This window comes from Artemia sp. Qi Xiang Cuo, chromosome 15 (assembly GCF_049724085.1).
Source record: "Artemia sp. Qi Xiang Cuo chromosome 15, ASM4972408v1, whole genome shotgun sequence".
Lineage (NCBI taxonomy): Eukaryota > Metazoa > Arthropoda > Branchiopoda > Anostraca > Artemiidae > Artemia > Artemia sp. Qi Xiang Cuo.
Window position 1 is genome coordinate 1,206,099 of NC_142808.1, and position 21,491 is coordinate 1,227,589.

Genomic DNA, 21,491 nt, shown 5'->3' on the forward strand with positions numbered 1-21,491 from the left:
GCATATTTCAAGGATTCTGGACTTTCGAGACAAAGATAGTCAAAACTAAAACTTTAAAGTGGATTAAAATGGCAGATTAACTCTGAAATGGCCAAATGTTGACAACATTTTCACTGCGAACAACAAAGAAATCTTTGCTAGACTATTAAAGCTGAGAGAAAGTAGGCCTTTCCAGACAGCGTTTGGAGAAGCTACTCTTATGGTATATATGCAACACTGTGAAAAGAAGAAAAGAGTCACATGACCTAGGTCACACGATTACACTCCATTTGATTACTTAATTTTGTTCCTATATTTGAGACAATTTTTTTCAGTTTTTTGCCACTATCTGAATGGGGTTTTATCTGTTTACCTATTAAACAAAGTTGAAGAGAAAACAAATAAATAAAGTAAACGAAAAACAAATAAATAAATAAAGTACCTGCGTCAAAAACAAGGTAATTTTTTTGTTCTGTCGAATTTATAGGTGAAAATGCTCCAATTTCAGAAAACTGGAGTTTTGTACTCTTTTCTGATACAACTTCAAACTTCTAATCAAACAGTTATTTTAACAAACTAGTACTAGTATTTTCATCAGCTAGTTTAATCAAACTAGATGTTTTTCCTACACACTGAAACCCTTTTCCAACCAAAGGTCTTTAAATTAAACCTTCCAGAGTAGAAAAAGTGTTTTTTTTTTTTATAAATGCCGTCAAACCTTTGATACCTTTACCCTATATATACAAAGCATTGTTAATTGCTGTTTTGTCAATGGTGATGAATCTTTCATACTTTTGTTCAATTTTAGTTATCAATAATATCTAGAAAATGGTAAAGAAAGAAGATAGAGATCAAGACAAGATTGCAGTTTACTATTCATTATCAGATAATTGCACCATTCTAAGGAATGTTAGTTATGTAAGTCACTCTTTTTCTTTGAAAATTTTCTTTTGAAAAACTCTGTCTTACTAATTTTTTTTTTTTTGCCAATTTTTCTACATCCAACCTGTGGTGGTGTAATTAGCATCAGTGATACCCAGTTGAGACTGAGAAAGCATAGTCTACCTCTCTTTCCAAAGGTGGATGAATAATCTGTACCCTTTTTACTCCATCCTCAAGTTTATTCTTTTTGTCATGAAAAAGGGAAATAAACGAACACATAAACAAACTGAGTATTGTATGATTTGCCAACTTGAAACAACAATAACAACAGAATTGCAACTTTATTAAAAAAAATTGTTATTAATAGCTTATTTTTGAGACACAAATAAAATGATGTAAATTGTCTTCAAATATATCTGTCTTCATTTGGGTAAGACGTAAGTAACAGCATATAAACATTACAGATATGGATTTTTATGTAGTAAGAATTTAATGAAGCTCCTAAAGACTCAAGCTATTAAAAGCAGAATACTGATAACAAAACTGGAATATTTACTTCTGTGATGCTGCTTGACTTGTATTTGATATTCGTGAAAAGTATAATTTTCTTTTCTTTTTTTAATTTGAATTCCCTTTAAGCTCTAAGAGAGGCAAGCTCATCTATAAAAAAGATGAAGGATAAAGATTGTCCAAAGTAGTGGCGCCATTTGAGGGGTAGAAATATATATTCCTTCTCTGTATTTTGGAAAATACTTTTTTTTTGCTATTTTCATTGAAAAAAATCAAAAACATCTGATTTACTCTGATATTCTCCGGAACTGCGATGGACATGTCATCAAGTTGGATAATAATAGACTCGGAGATGTTGATTTCGCTGACGATATGGGGCTCTCACAGTCTTACCAACAAAGGCTCCAAGAATACCTTAATCAAGTGAGGGATGCTGCTGACCCATTTTGCCTTAAGATAAATACCAACAAAACAAAAAGTTGGGCGAACACTGGATTTCCACTCGACCTACGATGTAATGACCAGACGATAGAGCAAGTCGTAGAGTTCAAGTACTTAGGAATATACCATCCACAATTCAGGATTGTGTCAGCGAGAAGTCAAGTTAAGAATTGGCCAGGCTAATGCATCTTTCAGGAAACTGTCTCAAATTTGGCGCAGCCAGAAGTACTCTCTCCAACTCAAGCTGAGGCTGTTCAACAGCAACGTCCTCTCAACGCTTTGCTATTGTTCTGAAACTTGGCACATAGATCAAATACTTGAAAAGAAACTTCTCGTGTTCGAAAACATGTGCTTAAGATGCATTCTGAATATCCACTGATCCCAAAAAGTAACAAACGGTACTATACGACAGAAGACATCTCAGCCCCTGATAACCAAAGTGATCAAATATAAGAAGTGGTGATACCTCGGTCATGTGATCCGCATGCCCGAGACTCGACTACTGAAGGTCGTCCTTCAGTGGTAGCCACCTAGTGCCAGAAGAAGAGGATGCCCCAAAAATACCCTATGACGCAGCTACCGGACTGACCTTGCAAACGTCAATGCCTCAATCCAACCTGAATGGGAAGATGTCTGGGCGGCCGCAGCAATGGGAGATGACTGGTGACTCTTCTTGGATGCCCTAAGTGCCTCTGGAGGCACAGGAGGATTTAGGGTATAAGGTGAGGTTATTCATGAGATGCATTGGTAAAACAGTTCGAAATGTCAATCAAGGAGACTGGAAGATTTTATTAAAGAGAATTTGCTGCCCAAGTTCCAAAGGTGTTGAAACTTGGAAGTTGTTTCTAGTAGTATTCTGTTCAGGTATTTGAAGGTTTCTTGTCTCAGTTTGTTCTTCTATGTCAGATTAGGACTATGTGACTCATCTTCAGATGATGTTTATGCATTCTCTTTCAGCTTGGCTCAATTAATATATCAAGCTCTTTCACACAAATTTTCGGAGAATCAAAATCTCTGAAGATGATATTTTCTTGGCTACTCTTGAAGTATGTTTGTAAGGTTTCTATTTTGGTGGCACATTAGTGAAGATCAAGCCTTTGTGTTTGTAAATATTATTGTGTATCTTCAATTTCCTTAAAATCTCCACCCCAAAATGGCAAGATAGCACAGAACTGAGAATGAATGCATTGCCTTCATTTAACTGGATTCATTCAACTGCATTGCCTTCAAATGGAAATTATTATGGCTATTTTTATGGAAATTTTTATCTTGCATTCTTCTTGTTTAGAACAACCATTTTTAGCTTCTGAGAAGAAGAAGCATAAAGGACATTCTATCAACGAGTAGAAAAAGAAACAAAAACATGCACTTGCGCAATAATTCTGAAAAAAAGTTGTCGAATATACAGAATCATAAGCAACATGAACTTCACCCAGAGTTTAGAATAGTTGGTGCAAGGAATGAACTGTAGTTTTTGATTTATGACTTTTATACATGACTGAACTCTCATGTGGAAACCAGCCATTGCTGCAGCGTTATTTTCGGCTTGACCTCAGCAGTTTAGGATGTTGAGCTTACCTGCCTGAAATTCTTCCATTATAACTTAGATCTTCAACAGATTTCCTTTTAGTTTTGATCAAGTCTATGAAGGATTTTGCAGCACTAATCTAAGACCCATTAATATTCACGTTATGTAGAACTTGACTGATTTGATCTTATTGGGACATGGTAGGAGTACTATTTTATGGTGAAGTATTTGGTATTCTAATCCTGCAACAACAGAAAATTGTAACAAGTGTAAGCTAGGACATTTGGTGATTACTCAATATTGTTGTAATTTAGGGCAATATTAAAAAGAATGTGGGTAACCATTAGGATGGATGGTGTGGTGGAGGCAAGACGTCAAAACAAAAGCACACGTGCCCTAGTACATGAAATGATAAATTTTTAGTTACCAGTTGAAATTATTTTGCTTTTTTGCTTTTTATGGCCTTTAATGCAATTTTTTGGGACCCTACTTAGAAGCTCAAGGAGGCAACACTATAAGCTAGAACCCTTGCCCCCCCCATCCCTGCTATACCATTTGTTGATATTTGGTAACATTATTTAAGAAGTAGCCCTGTGATTGCTTAAAGATTGTTTATTTTATAGAATTCTGTCCCTAAAAAAGTTCCGCAGAGGGCGGGCACCCTAGTTATGTTGTTCCTCCCCATTCCTTCCTAAATTGTTTTAAGGTTGAAGACTTCAGAATCCCCCCCCAAACCACGCCAAATTGGCCGAAAACATACAAATTTTTGTTTTATCCAGAAAAGTATATCCTTTTCAGGGGAAATACTCTAGCGCTGCCTATGCTAAAAAGCCCATCTCTTGCCTAATTTTTCTCCTGATCACAAACTTCAAATGGAGCTCATTTGATTGGAAATTCAAAGTTTTTTTTATTTACTGTTTCAAAGCTTAAAAGTGATGGGTAGGCAACCAGTCCTTTTACATTAGTGCTTTACATTAGTCCTTTTACAACCAGTACTTTACTTTAGCTGTGACAGTTCAAATGACATCACGTGGTTTTAATCCCGTTCTGTTCCAATGGACAAATTCTATTAATTGGTCTTCTTTTATCTATTTTGGGTAATGAGATACTTGGAAGTTTATTCTTTACTAAAATATGACATATCCTCTTTTTCACTGACATAAATGGTCAGAAATTGTAGCTTTTAAAACCAGAATTACTTATTTCTGTATCTTGGATACCCAAGGAAATTCTTTTTTTCGTTACAAATACCTTGCTCTTAATATCAGTCAAAACCCAGACCACATTTTTAGTTCTCTACTAAAATAGGCCAGTGGAATTTTGATTGGAGAATGTTGACAGAATTCCCCGTTCTGAGGAACGGGGCAATATTAAAAGGTTGTCATTCATTAAGCATATTGTGACTGTTTCTACATCATCATGGCTAACAAAAGAATATATATATTAGAAACATGTGGACCTGGTTAAAATATAACCGGGTGATTATGCAGAGCAGAAAGGGAGGGTTTGGACCCAGTTCCTCGGAAAAGCCAAAATCCTCTACATAATTGTCTTATAATTTGACCCCGTTTGAGTTTTTTCCCTCCCTTCCAAAGAAAATGATTCTAATATAAATCCCTGCATACACATAAATATGACGTTCAGCCAGAATAAGTGAAGAATGAACTTGAGGCTGTTTCGGAAATTTTTGAGAGATAAAAATATTGGATTGGGGAAGCAAGTTCGGAGGAGGCAGTTGTTCAAAGCAGCAGCAATTGGTGAGGAAGCAGTTTATATCCATTAAGTAATTGGTGTTAAACTCTTTTCTAGGCTCTGAAGTTTGGATTCAATGTGGTGTATATCCTTTCTTCGAAGTCGAAAACGGAAAAAGATCTTTTACGGTAAAGTAATCTCAGCGTAATATGCCTATTTCACACTGACTAATTAGGCCTAGCACACTGATTGACGTAAGAATGTAAAGTTATTTCTGATTGGTGGATTATTTTTGTTAGGCCAATAATAGATCCTTCTATATTATTATGTTAAATAATTTATGCTACTAAATGACAATGCAGTTAGTGTCACTCGCGTGTTTATGAGGAGCTCGAGAAGCACCAGTTTTATCATGCACTTGGTGCGTCATATCTGTTGAAAACGCCCATTTGAACAGAGGCGAGGTTAGTATTTCGGTGAAAATTTCAACTGCAATATACAGGTTTCAAGCTCGTGCCTTTGATTATTTAGTGCGCTCGGTGTAACTTGTTCATTCGATTGTCACCCTATCTCTACCCGAGTCTCTATTGAGGGTCAACGCTAATAAAAAAAAGCTGAATGATGGTGTCATATATTTGTACTAATTTAAAAAACTTTCCACAAAATAAGTTTTCAAAGAAAAGTAAATAGCTCTATTAAGCCAAAACGGGCAGAAATAAAGTCAAATAATTTTCCAAGCGTAAAACAACCACAAATCACTATAAACAATTAAATTAAACTCAAAACGAACAGAAATCATAATAATAGCCGAGTCAAACTCAAAACGAGCAAAAATTAACATTACTAGGGGTGACCACCCCCATGCCTTCTTAAGACCAGAACATAACTTAGGCTTGACTGAAAAAAAGACCATGGATTGCCAGTTTAATATGCCTATGCTGATATTTATTCCTTAAAATAGAAAATGGGTAAAAAAAAGTTTTTTACTTATTTAAGTAGAAAAAATGAAAACATTTAAACATATTTTGTTTTCAGTAAAGCGCAAACTTTGTTCTGGACTTGAGAAGGCATGGGGATTATCAGCCCTAGTAATGTTAAGTTTTGCTCGTTTTGAATTTGACTCGGCAATTTATTCTAATTTCTGTTCATTTTGAGTCTCATTTACTTATTGATATTGATTTGTGGTAGTTTTACACTTGATGATTACTTGACTTCATTTATGACCATTTTTGACTTAATGCAGCTCTTTACTTTTCTTTGAAAAGCTTGTTTTGTGGAAACGGCTTTTTAGATGAATTTCTGTTCGTTTTTTTATTGACTAAGTCATTTTCATGAAAAAAAAAATATTTGTTATCTTTTCGGTTTTTTTTCTATAAGAATCCCTAGTTTGGCATAATTGTGGAGGTTTGACATGCTCAATATCCCTAAAGACATAGCTGCTGGACCTTTCTACTATGCTGAACAAAATAGTTGTCTCAACATTTTTACTAGATGCGTTTGGGAAATAAATCGGCTTGAGAGACGGGCTGATTACCCTCCAATCCCTTTTTCCTCTTAGAAAGGACCCTAGAACTTTTAATTTTGAAGCGAATTAGCTTCTTTAAATATTTCAATGATATTTCGAGCTATTATAGAGTGGTGCTGCCTTTGATATTGCTTATATGCCTTTTTGAAAATCTGCATGTGTACAGTTTTTTCTTTTAATTGGAACACCCCCTAAACACTTCCTATAAGTTTCACCTTAATACTCTTAGCGTCATTAGTTAAAGTAAATGTAGTTGTAGTACTAAAAGTATACACATAGTGCCTTCTGGCTGGTTCAAAATCCCCCACAACTTACTCTAAAGATCTAACTTCATAGTTTGTTTTGATTTAGTTCAACGTCCGCCTAAATATTTCTTATATTTAATCACCGCATATATTGTTATATTGTCTTTGGACTATTGGCTACAGAATAGCTGCCTCACAATTTCTGTCGGATGTGTTTGGGGAAAATAGGATATCAGGGAGAGGGATATCAGGGTGCTATTTTCTCTCTATCACGATTGACTCTTAAAATGGAACTAGAAATGCATTTCCAATCAAATGAGCCTCCTCTAAGATTCACAACGCCACCTCTTCATAAAAACCTTAAATCCCCTCAGGGCATTTCCATAAAACCTTAGGAAGAATAGTAATAATAAGTTAAGTATTATTTGGTTTAAAAAAAGGTCCAATCGGCTTTTGAAAATACATTATTATTGAAAGAAGAAGGTTTATTCATATAAATTAATAACTGAGGGACTGAGATTTTCACCTGTGCAACTAATACTTCCATAATTGACAAGAGGTCAAAATTTACAAGAAAACTTGTCAAATCTTTTCTAACAAGTATTAAAAGTCCTGAACGTATTGAATAGTTGAAGTGAAATCCCTATCTTTTCTATAAATAGAGTAATTTTTAACATGAAACTTTCTACCAGAAGATAAACGACATTCTTGTATACAAGTAATTTCTAGGAGCTCATTTTCGAAAAATAAGTTAAACTCTGCTAACTGATTCCCGGGTAAACCTGTTGCGTTGAGTTGTATTCTTTATTCGGTGTATTCGTATTCTGAATTTGAAGTTGAAGATTGCTTATGTTTGGTTTTAATTAATTTTTCAGAAGATGATTATTGGTATTCCTAGGATAGTTTTGTCAGGTTGATGAGAAAACTGAAGCGTTAGTTCATCAAACAACTCTACTATTCCTAACCTAATTATCTTATTCACCACCACTTTGTTGATAATCTCAGGCAATTACCTCCATCGCAGGAACCGACTAAGATAATATCCTTTTCTTAAATTTAGATAGTTATCCACTTTTTAAACCATTCCAAGTGATATTTATATTCACAATTCTACTCAGACTCACTCAGACTCAAACTAAATATTATCTGGTCAAATCTGCACAAACGTGTTTCATCAAGAAATGATGACAAATCACAAGATTAATTAAAGAAGAAATACATTATTAAGGCTATGAAATATATTATTGAGACTATCGAGGGGGGGGGGGCATTGTCAGAACAACAACCATAAACTCAGAGAATGTAACCCAGAGGAACCAAGCTGCCCATTTTTTTAAACCGAAGCGTGAACAACATTAACAACACCCATCAGTGGCGGAACCAGGGTTTGCGGGGGCATTCCCCCTAACATAGTCTAAAATAGTGTAATTTACTTAATTAACGCAAATTTGCGTTAATTAAACTTGCTCCTAACGCAAGTTTATCGGATCAACCTATTTTGCCCCCCCCCTAAAAAGATCCTGGATCCGCCCCTGACACCCATCACGACAGCAATGCAAGTTGCTCTACCTGAATCAAGAGTTTTTCTCCCCCTTGACAACCGTTTTGAAACCTAGAATGAAGGTTTTTTTTTCATTTCTATCTACCTGCTTTCCATGAACAGCAGTAAAGGCATTGAAAGGAACTACAGACAATGCAAGTGCCATACAGAAATTTTGTTGCACATATGAATTTAGCATAAAAATCTTCAATAGTAAAAGCTGCCATACGTAGAAAGAGGTTAGGGGGTTTTGCATTTGAGTTTTCTTACCTGTAATTTCCAAAAGATGTACAACGCAGATGTTACCAGATGCCTGTGATCCAATAAAACAGTAATTTTCTTAATAATAACAACATTGCTTATTGTTTTAATAATTTTGATAGTTGTTTATTATTTGCAGCTTGCCATAACTGTTATAGTAATAACAACATTATTTCATTGTTTTATTGATTGTTTTATAGCTGTTTATTGCTTGTTGTTTACAATTATGGTTTTAATAACAATATTATTTCCTTTTTTCTTTCAGCAAGCAGTCTGTTAAGAATCTTGGTGAACAACTAGAGGGGAAGAAGCTGATTATTCTTAATGAAGAAATTTATACAGCAGCAGATGCTTTTAAAGTTATGGATCGTGAATCTGTGTTGTCAACGGATTTTATATACTTCGAGGGAGATATACTAACAAACACAGATTTGAATGTTCTCATAGAAAGACATAAGTAAGTCTTATTTTTAAAGCTGCTTTTTATTAAAACGCAGCTTTTTTAGCTGCTTTTTTATATTGGCTTAGATATTACAATTTCGTCTTCTAGGAAGGCGAGGGGGTTGAAGCTAGATAAACATGAGTGTGTGTGCCCTATTTTTCATTAGGAACAATCTCAGGGGTACCCCTTCCTTTCTTTGTGTGTAGTTTGGAAATAAAGACATTTTTTTTCTTCTCTTAAATGTTTGGTTCATCAACTTTAGTTAATTAAAGGAATAAATAAAACGAATTAGACGAATAAATAGAACGCTATTCAGTGTTACTTAGCAAAACCTCCCTGCTATAACCTTTTTAATAAGTTATACCAAAAAATATCATATTTGCTGGTGTTTTTATAAGAAGATGGCGTCTGAACATTCGAACACTCGAGCAGTCAAATGTTCAAGTGAAACTGGAAAGCAAGTATTCGATTGTCGAATGTAACATTTCTATAACAGTAATGTGTAATGAGAGAAAGGTTGAGATGGCTAGGGCACGTTCTGCAGAAGAAGGATGACAGATTGTCAAATATTGTCCTTTTCGGCCAACCGTCTAGGGCTAAACGAAAAGCAGGTCGTCCGTGGTTGGGGTGGGAGGATATCGTAAAGAAAGATTTAAGGGAAATAGAAATAAGTGAAGATGAAAAGGTGACGTTCGTAACGAAAAGATTGATCAGGTGGGCAGCTTCACTTACGTAGGTACTATTATTAGTATAGATGGTGGGAGCAGTGAAGATGTTAAAAGTAGAATAGCCAAGGCACAGGGTGTTTTTTTCGGAGTTGAAAAAAGTTTGGGAGAATAAGAAGATAAGTTTGCGAACCAAGATTAGAATATTGGAAGCTACAGCAATGACGGTGGTCAAGTATAGCTCTAAAGTGGGGACTCCGAAAAACAGAGGAAGGTTTTCTATATCTTTTCCAGAGAAATTGCCTACGGATTATTGTGGGTACCCCGCTGACTGCCTGTATCTAAAACAGTAGGCTGTACGAAAAGTGTGATTCAATCCCGCTTTCTAGGGCTATAATGAGAGAAAGTTGGAGGTGGTTAGGGCATGTTCTATGGATGAAGGACGACAGATTGCCAAAGATTGTCCTTTTCGTCCAACCTTCTTGGGATAAACGGAAAGTAGGTCGTCCATGGTAGGGGGAGAGGATGTAGTACAGAAAGATTTAAAGGGAAATCGGAACTTCCTGGGAGGGTGTAAAGAGGTAGGCTTTGAATAGATTGGGATAGAGGAGGAGAGGCGGGGATGTGTTGGCTTCAGGCAGCTTGGTGCTGTGGTGAGTTGTTATTAGCAGTAGTATTCTCTTTGGTATAATTTTGCATTCTCAATTTTGAATTTGGAAATAATTTTTCATCTTCTGCTTCTTCATGAAGACCAGGCTCAATTTCAATTATAAATATTGATTTTTGGAATGACATATATTATTTCTCGTTGTGACAGTATATTTTCCGTTCTGTCTCTAGTTTGAAAGATCCTTTTTTCTTATTTTTTTATTTGAATGGACAGCACCGCACCTGGTGGTTTGAGTGGGCTTCGACTCAGTGATTCCAGTATCTTGAATTTCTGAGGCTTCCGTAAATTTCCCTGACTGAAAGCTGTCTTTCCGAAATCTCCCGAAATTTTATGTTCATAAATATGTGAACGTTAGTACGAAATCAAATCGCCAATTTTTGGTAAAATTCTTTTTGGGTGCCATTTTAGAGAGCCCGATTTTCGTTCGAAGAAATTTGAGGGAACTGCGGACGCTTCAGGGTTAGCAGAAAAACTGGTTCGGACCCATGGCCCCTCCACCCTGTAATTTCTAGATGTTTAAGTTTCTTCCTAAAAATTTCTTAAACTATCTTTATAATTTGCCTATTTTTGGGCACTTCTTTTTAAGTCCCCGCCCCCGGAGCAAAGTTCAAAATATGTGCTTGTGCTGTAATATCTTTTGTGCTAATAGTTGTAGTTTTTAGTTCCTATAAGAGCCATGTTGAAGCACCAAATATCTAACGCTCCTTTGTTCTCTTTTTGTCTTTGGATTGGTACCCCCCCTACTCTAAGAGTTCCGCCTTCGATACTACTCTTAAACAATTAAAAAGATCTTCAAGAAGAATAATTTGAATAGAAGAATTAATAAGCTAGAGAGACGTAAAACAAGGGTTGGTTCTAACCAGGACTGTCACCGAAAATTTTACAATATCCAAGGGTCCTCCTGTAAAAAAAAATTCCAAAGATCCTTTAAAGATCTTTAATAATATTGATATATTATTTTTTCATCGATGGATATTATTTAATATATAGATAATAGTGAATATAAACTATTTAATTTAAACAATATTATACAGTAAATATATATGTTATACAATATTTAGTATATTCAGACGTATTTAAGTTATATATTTAATATATTATTATTGAATATACTATATTACTTCATATATACTTTGTCCAAGATTCAAGGTTCAATAACAGCAATCCTATGTACCCTAGTATCAATCATGCCAGTCTTCTGTTTAAAATAACATAATCAATAAGATTGGCCGTCTTACCATCATGTAAGTGCCACGTTAACTTTTGGGCAATGAAATTGAAATATTCTTATATAGGAAATGTACTGCTGTTTCTAAAAATGGTATCCAATTTAAGTAGATGAATTTAGAAACTGTAAGAAACTATTTTTGATGGAAGTAAAACTTGAGATTCTAAAAAGTTAAAAAAGAACTTGATGAAAATCGATTTTTTTTTTTTTTTTTTTTTTTTTTTTTTTTTTTTTTTTTTAGCCTTCGACCACATGCAGAACATACTTTCTCTCATTTTTTTTTTTTTTTTTTTTTTTTTTGCTGTACTTACTCGTATCCACAGAGAAATAAATTAGAAAATAAAGCAAAATATTGTACGGTGCTTAGAGGTGTTAGAATTTTCCGTCGTGGTTTGTGGTGCTGGTGTCATTGTATTCAACATAGTGTCCAGGGTGCTGGACACACATACCTGCTCTCCGAAAGAACTTAACAGCGAATGAAAGTTTTTAATTAAACACACTCAGGCGTTTACGCGCCTCTTGCCAAAAGTCTGACGATCACTTCCGGGCATACCTTCCAAGTCGTATATTGTCCCTCCAATAGAAAACGTGGAAGGCAGTTTACGGTCGTAGGATTGAAGGTAATTGCTCTCCATGATTATGTATCCATACCCCCCCCCCCCTCGCTTTGTACTTGTATAACGCCATCCCTTTGCAACTAACTCAAAGAAAGATTTTTGAAATAAATTAATAAAGTAAAATAATCAGAAATAATTAATTTGAGCTTGAGTTCAGCTCAGTCGAGACTAAAATTTAGCCTAAGCAGTAATTTTGATCTGATTTCCCATCAGCAGCACCACTAATCTTGCTTTTGAAAAAGAGATTCAAAGGTTTCGTATTTTTAGGTCTATTCTAAGGAAAGACAGAGACGCCATATTGACTATTGCCACTATATCATGTGTTCCTGGTCACCCCAATAGAACCAATGAAAATGAACAATTTCTAATAGTGGACGCAACCAAGAAACTTTGTGGCTACGCTCAAGGATATCAGCAAAAATATAGAGTTAACAGTGCAGCGGATAGTGACCATGTGAAGCTTCGTTTTGATATGATTAACTCTGGTGTGTATGTTTGTTCCTCAAAAATTCCTCCCTCGTTTGTTGAGAATTTTGATTTTCATTCAATTGAAGATTTAGTTAAACGTAAGTAGGATAGTTTTTTTGTTTTCCGACTTTGTTTCTAATATTGAAGCCATTCCATTGATACAATCAACATCTGAAACGTAATACAGTGACTATGTGCAGTAAGAATATAGGTAATGTGGAATTATGTGTGACCTCTCCTTCTGAAAATGCAAAATATAGAATTAACTCCCAAGTGTATTTGTGGTACCCTAACCTGGTCTCTAAGACTTTGACTTATCTCTCTATTCGTGTTAACGTTTTTCTCAACCAGGAAATAAAGACTCTGTGCGTCTTGGCTAATCTATCTTTATCATCTTCATCATATCCACGATCCTAACTGATAATGCCGCCTAGCTATGTGAAGGAAACCATGCGGTAAATTTTCATGGTACCTAATATGACCTTTCTATCCTCTTTAATGGTTTTTTTCAATCTTAATATTGTTTCAACAATCTTTATGATTGTTTTTCTGACTACTGGGTAATTGAAAATATAATAAGCTAGCAATGAAATTGCGAAGAGACATATATATGACATAGAATATCGTCTTGGGGTAGTTATAAAAAATGTCGTGTTTTTTTACTTGAAATCCTTTATCCATGAAGACAGGGGTTCGAGTACTGGTGTCTCTGGCTATTTGGTGTAGAACGGGGGATCAAAGGTGTGGCTCTGGAAGCTCAGCTAGAGTCAACCAGCTCTAAATGGGTGACTTGAGAAATCTGGCAAAGGTAAACAGTAAGAGTACCCAAAAGCACAGGATGGTGGTCCCCCAACCCCCCATTGCACTTCCTGGCTAAAGGGCCATGAAACGGAGATCAGCAATGCTGATAGGGATTGTAAAATCCAGTCCCGCATGTTTTAACTTATATTTTTTACTGTATCTTTTGTCTTTATATATGTATAAAATGGACATAAAAAATAATAAATAAAATAAAAGACAAATATCTATTTTGTTTTTTGTCATCATACTCCGATTAATAATCATAATCCGATTAATATAATATTAAAAAATGCTACGATACGATTAATATTTAAAGTCGTTACTTAGAGACCATTCACAGTAAACAACTATGCAGGGTTGAGTCCTTCTGACTAGTGCCCCCCCCCCCACAAAAAAAAAGGAATCCACATTATTTGGAATTTTCCTAAAAAAAATTTGTTTGCTTAGTCCTCGGGTCGAATTCTTGGTGATAATGTGTGTAGTGTATATTTTCGTTAGCGTGTCTATTACTTTCAAGAATATATGAAAAAGAAGAACTAATAGCCTTAAGAGAGGATCAAAAGGGTGGTTCTACATTTTAATCAATTTCCTTAAGCCATAATTAATTTGATAAAATTGTGTAAGGTGTTTTTTTTTATTCATATAAACATAAAATATTAGTCTCCACAAAGGTATTGTGGCCTGCCAAATGGGGAGACATAAAATATTTCAAAGCACTAATTTGAACACTACGGATTGTTTTGGGCACTCGTCTGACTGAAGCAATTTAAACAATTTAAATAAATACAGGCGAGGGAGGAAGAAGGCTCCTGAAATGTACACTCAAAAGAGCCCACTGGTTTGTCCACAAGTCCCATGAGTTACAAACCTTCTCCCATTAATGGATTAAATTGCATGGTGATGCAGAACACCATCGCGGGAGGACCCTCTATGGGAGGACAACTGCGGCAGGGCGTAAGATTCAGATCTATGGACAACTGCCTCTGCAAAGGGCTGCCTCGACCTTTTCGGGGTACCTGCAAGACTGGGGACCTTGCAGTCAACTCTATTCCCACTTGAGGAGTGGCACACTTCCAGGAAATTATAGCCTAGTAAACGACACAGCATTCGCATGGGATGCTGACTAATGGACAATTCTTCTGGGCTTGGTATGTTTTGACGGGCGTCTTCGGGCTGAAAAACCTCTTCCTAGCTAATTTAACTATTATGGGCTGCCTCTCCGTAGTAGCATAATATTTGTAGACATGAATATATAATGAGTCAGAGGTAATAGGCTTGAAATTGTCTATGAAGGATTTTGACTCTTGATGATACAAGAGCATCGGCAAGTGCTTAAAACTATGTTTTGACCAAGATGGGCCCAGGATTGCACAAAACCTCCATTCATGGAGGTCCCAGGGACTTCTTGCTGTCCGTTTCTAAGCCGGCTTAAGCACTTCGGTGTAGACTTGAGAAGATAAGTGATCCCAGTCCTGCACTGCTTTCCGGGATCATTGCTTTTCCTGAGGCGAAAATAATTTCCATGATTTAAAGAACATGAAAATTGGAACTTGGAATGTTACGACGTTAAAAAATGACTATCGTATCGACATTTTGACTGACGAATTCAGGCGATTCGAACTGAATTTATTAGGAGTTTCAGAAACTCATATCTCAGGGATAGGAAGCATGAAATTAGGTGATATAGAATTTGTTTACTCAGGCAGGAAGGATTGGGTACATATACAGTGAGTAGGTCTCATGATGAATAATGAAGCTGCTAAGTCTTGTTTAGGCTGGGAAGGTATTAATAATAGAATAACAATTGCTCATTTTATGACTAAAAACTTCAGGGTATCCGTTATAGTAGTATACGCCCCAGTAAAACCAACTGACGGAGATAACAGTGACTCAGATGAATTTTGTTTACAGTTTTAGGAGCAACTGAAAGGGTCACACGTAGAAAAACGATATTTTTACTGGGAGATTTTAATGCCCAGGTCGGTGGAAATAGGGATAGATGGTATCCTAGCCTAGGTAGATTTGGTATAGGAAAAGGAAACAATAATGCACTTTTGCAATTTTGTAGGTATAACAATCTAATTGTAACCAATAAAGTGTTTGGTCATAAAATGGCTCATAAGTTAACATGGTATTCACGTGATGGTAAGACAGCAAACCTTATTGATTATGTCATAGTAAACCGAAGACTGGCAGGATCAATACAAGATACTAGGGTATATAGGAGTGCCGTTATTGATGTTAAAAGTAAAGATCACCATCTAGTAGTGTCAAGGGTTAACTTAAAGCTGAAATACCGGAAGGGGAACTACCTCCCGGGAAGTTATGATGTTGGTAGACTCCAGGATGAGAATTTGAGAGAAACTTTCCTGGAACAGTTGAATACTAAACTTGAGAGTTTAAAATTTGACAATGTGGAAAATGGCTGGAATAATTTTAGAAAAATAATTTGTGAAGTTGGTGAAGGTGTCTTAGGGAAGAAAGCTAGAACTGAAGCTAAGAATATTAGTTAAAAAGCTTTATGTTTAATAGAAAGGAGAAAGGACTTGTACAGGAATTAACTGAGTGATGCATCATATGAAAACAAAAGAAATGTAAAGAAAGCATTAAAATTTGAACTAAGGAGGTGTGAAGTGGAGGCCATGGATAAAATTGCTGAGGATCTGGAAGATGCAGCTAGACGGAATAATAGTAAAATATTGTACTGGCATGTTAACAAATTGAGAGGGAGTAGTCAATCCGGACTTGGCCACTTGGCCGTAATTAGCGAAAAGGAGAAACTAAAGAGAAATGGGCCGAACATTTGGAGAATCTGCTTAACCGAGATAGAGTTGCAGGAAAAGATATATAGGAAAATGAAAAAGTTTGTGATACCTTGGATGTGAAGGAAGATTTGTTTTGTGGGGAGGAATTAGCGACAGTGCTAAAAGGATTAAAAAATAATAAAGCTCTAGGTGCTGATAGGGCGGTAAATGAGTTTCTTAAATATGGTGGCTCTGAGGTTAGAAATAACTTACTGAAGATTATGAATATGACTTTTTTAAAAAGGGGAAGTACCTAACGATTTTAGGAAAACCTTAATTAAGCCACTTTATAAGAAAGGTAATAAAAGTGAGTGTGGTAATTATCGAGGGATTAGTCTGTTCTCTGTAGGTAGTAAATTACTTAGTAATATGATACTTTTTAGACTGAGAGGTAAAGAGGTAGACAGGTAGACAAATGTTAAAGAGAAGAACAGTGCGGTTTTAGAAAAGGTAGAGGATGTGTCAACGAAATTTTCACTCTTAGGCTAATAATTGAGAAATGCCCGAGTTTCCAAACACCTTTGGTCCTCATTATTGTAGATTATGAGCAAGCGTTCGATTTTGTTGATAGAAGAGCTGTAGTAAAGGTTTTATCCTTGTATGGTATACCAGACAAATACATTAAAGTGATTAGTGCTATGTACGAGAATAACACTGCTGCGGTTAAGGTAGGAAATGAGGTTATCAGCTGGTTTTGTATTGAATCAGGAGTTGTGTTCTATTCCCCCTTTATATGAATTATTTTGATGGAATTTGTTTTAAGGAGCACAGGAAAGGCAATGGGAGACCACGGAATCAAATGGGGAGGAAAAAGTTTCCTGGACTTAGATTATGCTGGTGATTTAAGCATCCTAGATGAAAGTGTTGGCAAAATGAATGAAGTTTTAGAGGTTTTACGAGTTCAGGGTGCTAGAATAGGTTTGAAAATTAATCTTAAGAAGACTAAGTCACCAAGGCTAGGAATAAGTGAAGATGGAATGGTGACGTTGGGTAATGAAAAGATTGATCAGGTGGGCAGCTTCACTTACCTTGCTAGTATTATTAGTAAAGATGTTGAGAGCAGTGAAGATGTCAAAAGTAGAATAGCCAAGGCTCAGGGTGTTTTTTCACAGTTAAAAAAAGTTTGTAAGAATAGGAAGATAAGTCTGCAAACCAAGATTATAATATTAGAAGCTACAGTGATGACAGTTGTCAAATATGGCTCTGAAGCATGGGCACTCCGAAAAGCGGATGAATATTTGCTAGATGTTTTCCAGAGAAATTGCTTAAGGATTGTTCTGGGTACCCGACTGACTGATCGTATTTCAAACAATAGACTATATGAAAAATGTGGTTCAGTACCGCTCTCTAGGGCTATAACGAAAGAAAGGTTGAGGTGGCTAGGGCACGTTGTGCGGATGAAAGATGACAGATTGCCGAATCTTGTTCTTTTCGGCCAACCGTCTAGGGCTAAACCGAAAGCAGGTCGTCCTCGTCTGGGATGGGAGCACGTCATGAAGAAAGATTTAAAAGAAATGGGAACTTCGTGGGCGGGCGTAAAAAGGGAGGCTTTGAATATATTGGGATGGAGGAGGAGCGTGCGTTGCTGTGTTTGCCTCAGGTGGCTTGGTGCAGTGGTGAGTTGTTGTTAGTAGTAGTAGTAGTAGTAGTAATTAGTTTAAAACAATAACAATTTAAAACAATAAGCTCTGCGAAGATGTGGTTCCATCCCGTTTTATAGGGCTATAATGAGAGGAACTTGGGATTTGCGGATGCGGACGTCTTGTGGATGAAGGATGACAAATTGCCGAAGGTTGTTCTTTTTGGTTACCCATGTAGGCCCAAACAAAAAGCAAGTCATCCCCGAATGGGGCGGGAAAAGGTCGCAAGAAAAGATTGAAATGAAATTGGAACGTCTTAGGAAGATGTAAAAATTGGGAAGAGGGAAGCCTTGAATGTATTTGGACGGAGGAGGGGCGTGTACAGTTGTGTTGGCATCAGGTGGTGTTTTGCTTCAATGAGTTGTTATTAGCTGTAGTATTAATTTGGGGATGATAAGAAGCTGATTAAGATAAGATACAGATTTCGTAACAATTACGAAAGCTGATACAAGCTAGATCTCTTATGTAGAAGCACAATAAAAAAAAGCACAATAAAAGAAGCACAATAAGAAATAGAAGCACAATAAAAAAATAGAAGCATATTAAAAAATAGAAGCACAATTGAAAATAGAAGCACAATAAAAAATAGAAGCACCATAAAAAATAGAAGCACAATAAAGAATAGAAGCACAATAAAAAACACAATGAAAAAAATACAGGAACGGTCGCATAGGGTAGATAATATCTTTCCAGATGTTTTTTTTATAAAATTTTAATTAAACTAGTTGAGCTTGGTGAGTTTCAAAGATTCTCAGAATTTGTTATTTATGCTCTCTCCTGAAAGTTTCATCTAAATGGAAGTAGTAAAGAAAGTCTTTCTGGAAATTGGTGCTTTACCCTAACAATTTGCTGTTAGTTTGTAGAGATACTTTTGATAGTAAAATTGTTACTAAAAATTCTTTTAAAGTCGGAATTGTGGAACTTTTTATTAAATTGGAAAGTTTGTGAGTCAGATAACTAAAATTTTCCCAAATCCAAAATGAATGCCCAGTAAGGTGTTTTCAAATTCTCACCTCTAACCCTTCTCCCCTTTAGGATGCTGCCATTTCATGAACTTGAAAATTTTTTGTGCTATCGTAATAAAACATTCAAAAATGGAGTTAGAGTCCAAATAGAGGTCAGGTGTGACAACCCCTATTATTTTAAGAGCCAGTGCTTAAACCAGTGGCTTAACCCTTCCTAATTCTCTGCTGACTTAAGACCCTGTTGGCAAGCTCATTTACACAGGTGTGGGTGTATTCTTTTAAGTTATTTGTTTGATTAATTGAATATTTAATTTTGTTTGCTTACTTTTCTAATAGTATTTGTTTTAATTTTCAGATGCTTTAATGAAGGATGAAGTAATAACAAATAATGTTTATGTTGAAGAAGTTGAAGGGAAACTTACAACCATTCCTAGGTAAGGGATTTGATTTTTTTTTTTTTCATTTATTTCAACAAGAATTTTACGTAATAATATATGCTTATCAGCCTAAAACTTTACCTGAATTAGTAATTGTATCGAAACATCCTCAACTCTTGTTTCGAAAATCTTCATAATTTAGTTTTGTATAACTGCGATCTTAATCATAGGCACCGCAATCGCGCTGTCTAAGTAAAGAACGATGTTGGCACAATGTATTATTTTTTTTTTTTTCTTTAGACCACGGCACTTCGTATCGAAGGAGTTGTCGTAGAAACTTCGAAAAGGGCTCATTCGATTGGAAATTGAAGCGGCTTGTGCCCTTTTTAATAGTCGAAAGTGATTGGAAGGCAACTAACACCCCTTCCACGCCCGCCACTTATCCAAACACATCCAATCAAAATTTGAGATAGCCATTTTGTTCAAAGTAGTTGAAAGGCCCGGAAATTATACATTTGAGGATGACACTCCCCCCACAGCCGTCAGGGTAAGGGTTGTAATTTATGCCCTGGGGGCATATAAGTTTTTATTGAAAGTTCTGTCGTAGAAACTTGAAAAAGATCTCATTCGATTGGAAATTAAAAGGACTTGTGCCCTTTTTAATAGTCGAAAGTGACTGGAGAATAACTGACACCCCCCATTTCCCAAAACACATCCAATCAAAATTTTGAGATAGCCATTTCGTTCGACGTTTCCGAAAATTATGTTTTGAGGATGACACTCCCACCACAGCCCTCAGGGTGACGAGTGTAAGTTACGCCCTGGTGGCATAAAAAGTTTTTTTTATAGAAAGCTTTGTCGTAGTAAATTCAAAAAGGAATCATTCAATTAGAAATTGAAATGGCTAGTGCCTTTTTTAATAGTCGAAAGTAATTGGAGGGCAAGTAACACCCCTCTCACGCCCACCAATTCCCCAAACCCATCCAATCAAAATTTTGAGATAACCATTTTGTTCAACGTAGTTGAAAGGTCCGAAAATTATGTCTTTGAGGATGATAACCCCCTCAGAGCCCTCATTGCAAGGGCTGTAAGTGATGCCCTGGGGCATATAAGGTTTTTATAGAAAGCGCTGCCGTAGAAACTACAAAAAGGGCTCATTTGATTTGAAATTGAAATGGCTAGTGTCCTTTTTAATAGTCAAGACTGATTGGACGGCAACTAACACCCCTTCCACGGCCACCATATATCCAAACACATCCAATCAAAATTTTTAGATAGCCATTTTATTCAAAATAGTTGAAAGGTTTGGAAATTCCGGAGGTCCGGAAGGATGACACTCCCCCCACAGCCGTCAGGGTAAGGGTTGTAAGTTATGCCCTGGGGGCATATAAGGTTTTTATTGAAAGCTTTGTCGTAGAAACTTGAAAAAGGTCTCATTCGATTGGAAATTAAGAGGACTTGTGTCCTGTTTAATAGTCGAAAGTGATTGAAGAATAACTAACACCCCTTTCACACCCACCATTTCCCCAGACACATCCAATCAAAATTTTGAAATAGCCATTTTATTCGGCGTATTTAAAAAGTCCGGAAATTATGTTTTTGAGGATGACACTCCCACCACAGCCCTCAAGGCAAAGGTTTCAAGTTACGCCCTGGGGCATACAAGGTTTTTTTTTATAGAAAGCGTTGTCGTAACAAATTTAAAAAGGGTTTCAATCGATTGGAAATTGAAACAGCTTGTGCCCTTTTTAATAGTCGAAAGTGATTTGAGGGCAACTAACACCCCTCTCACACCAACCATTTCCCCAAACATATTAAATCAAAATTTTGAGATAACCACTTTGTTCAACATAGTTGAAAGGTCCGGAAATTATGTCTTTGAGGATGACAACCCCCTCACAGCCCTCAGGGCAAGGGCTTTAAGTTATGCCCTGGGGCATATAAGGTTTTTTTAGAAAGCGTTGTCATAGAAACTTCAAAAAGGGCTCATTCGATTGGAAATTGAAAGGGTTAGTACCCTTTTTCATAGTCGGAAGTGATTGGAGGGCAACTAACCCCCCTCCCATGCCAACCATTTCCCCAAACAGATCCAATCAAAGCTTTGAGATATCAATTTTCTTCAACGTGGTTGAAAGTTCTGGAAATTAGGTGTTTGGGGATGACACCCCCCCCCCAGCCCTCAGGGCACGGGTTGTAAGTTATGTCCAGGGG

General features: G+C 36.2%; 1 protein-coding gene across 2 annotated transcripts in view; it reads left to right on the top strand.

Moving 5' to 3' along the window:
• The first annotated feature begins 783 nt into the window (after positions 1 to 783).
• The window catches only part of eIF2Bepsilon (eukaryotic translation initiation factor 2B subunit epsilon), a 39,986-nt gene continuing 19,278 nt past the window's right edge, over positions 784 to 21,491 (top strand). The window contains exons 1-5 of one of the 2 annotated variants that reach the window (XM_089101543.1): positions 784 to 897; positions 5,150 to 5,220; positions 8,869 to 9,060; positions 12,493 to 12,791; positions 19,259 to 19,337. In XM_089101543.1, coding sequence (XP_088957669.1) covers positions 808 to 897; positions 5,150 to 5,220; positions 8,869 to 9,060; positions 12,493 to 12,791; positions 19,259 to 19,337 — 731 coding nt within the window. In that variant the 5' untranslated portion in view covers positions 784 to 807. The remainder of the gene's footprint in view (positions 898 to 5,149; positions 5,221 to 8,868; positions 9,061 to 12,492; positions 12,792 to 19,258; positions 19,338 to 21,491) is intronic. The other variant, XM_089101544.1, reaches the window with a different exon arrangement.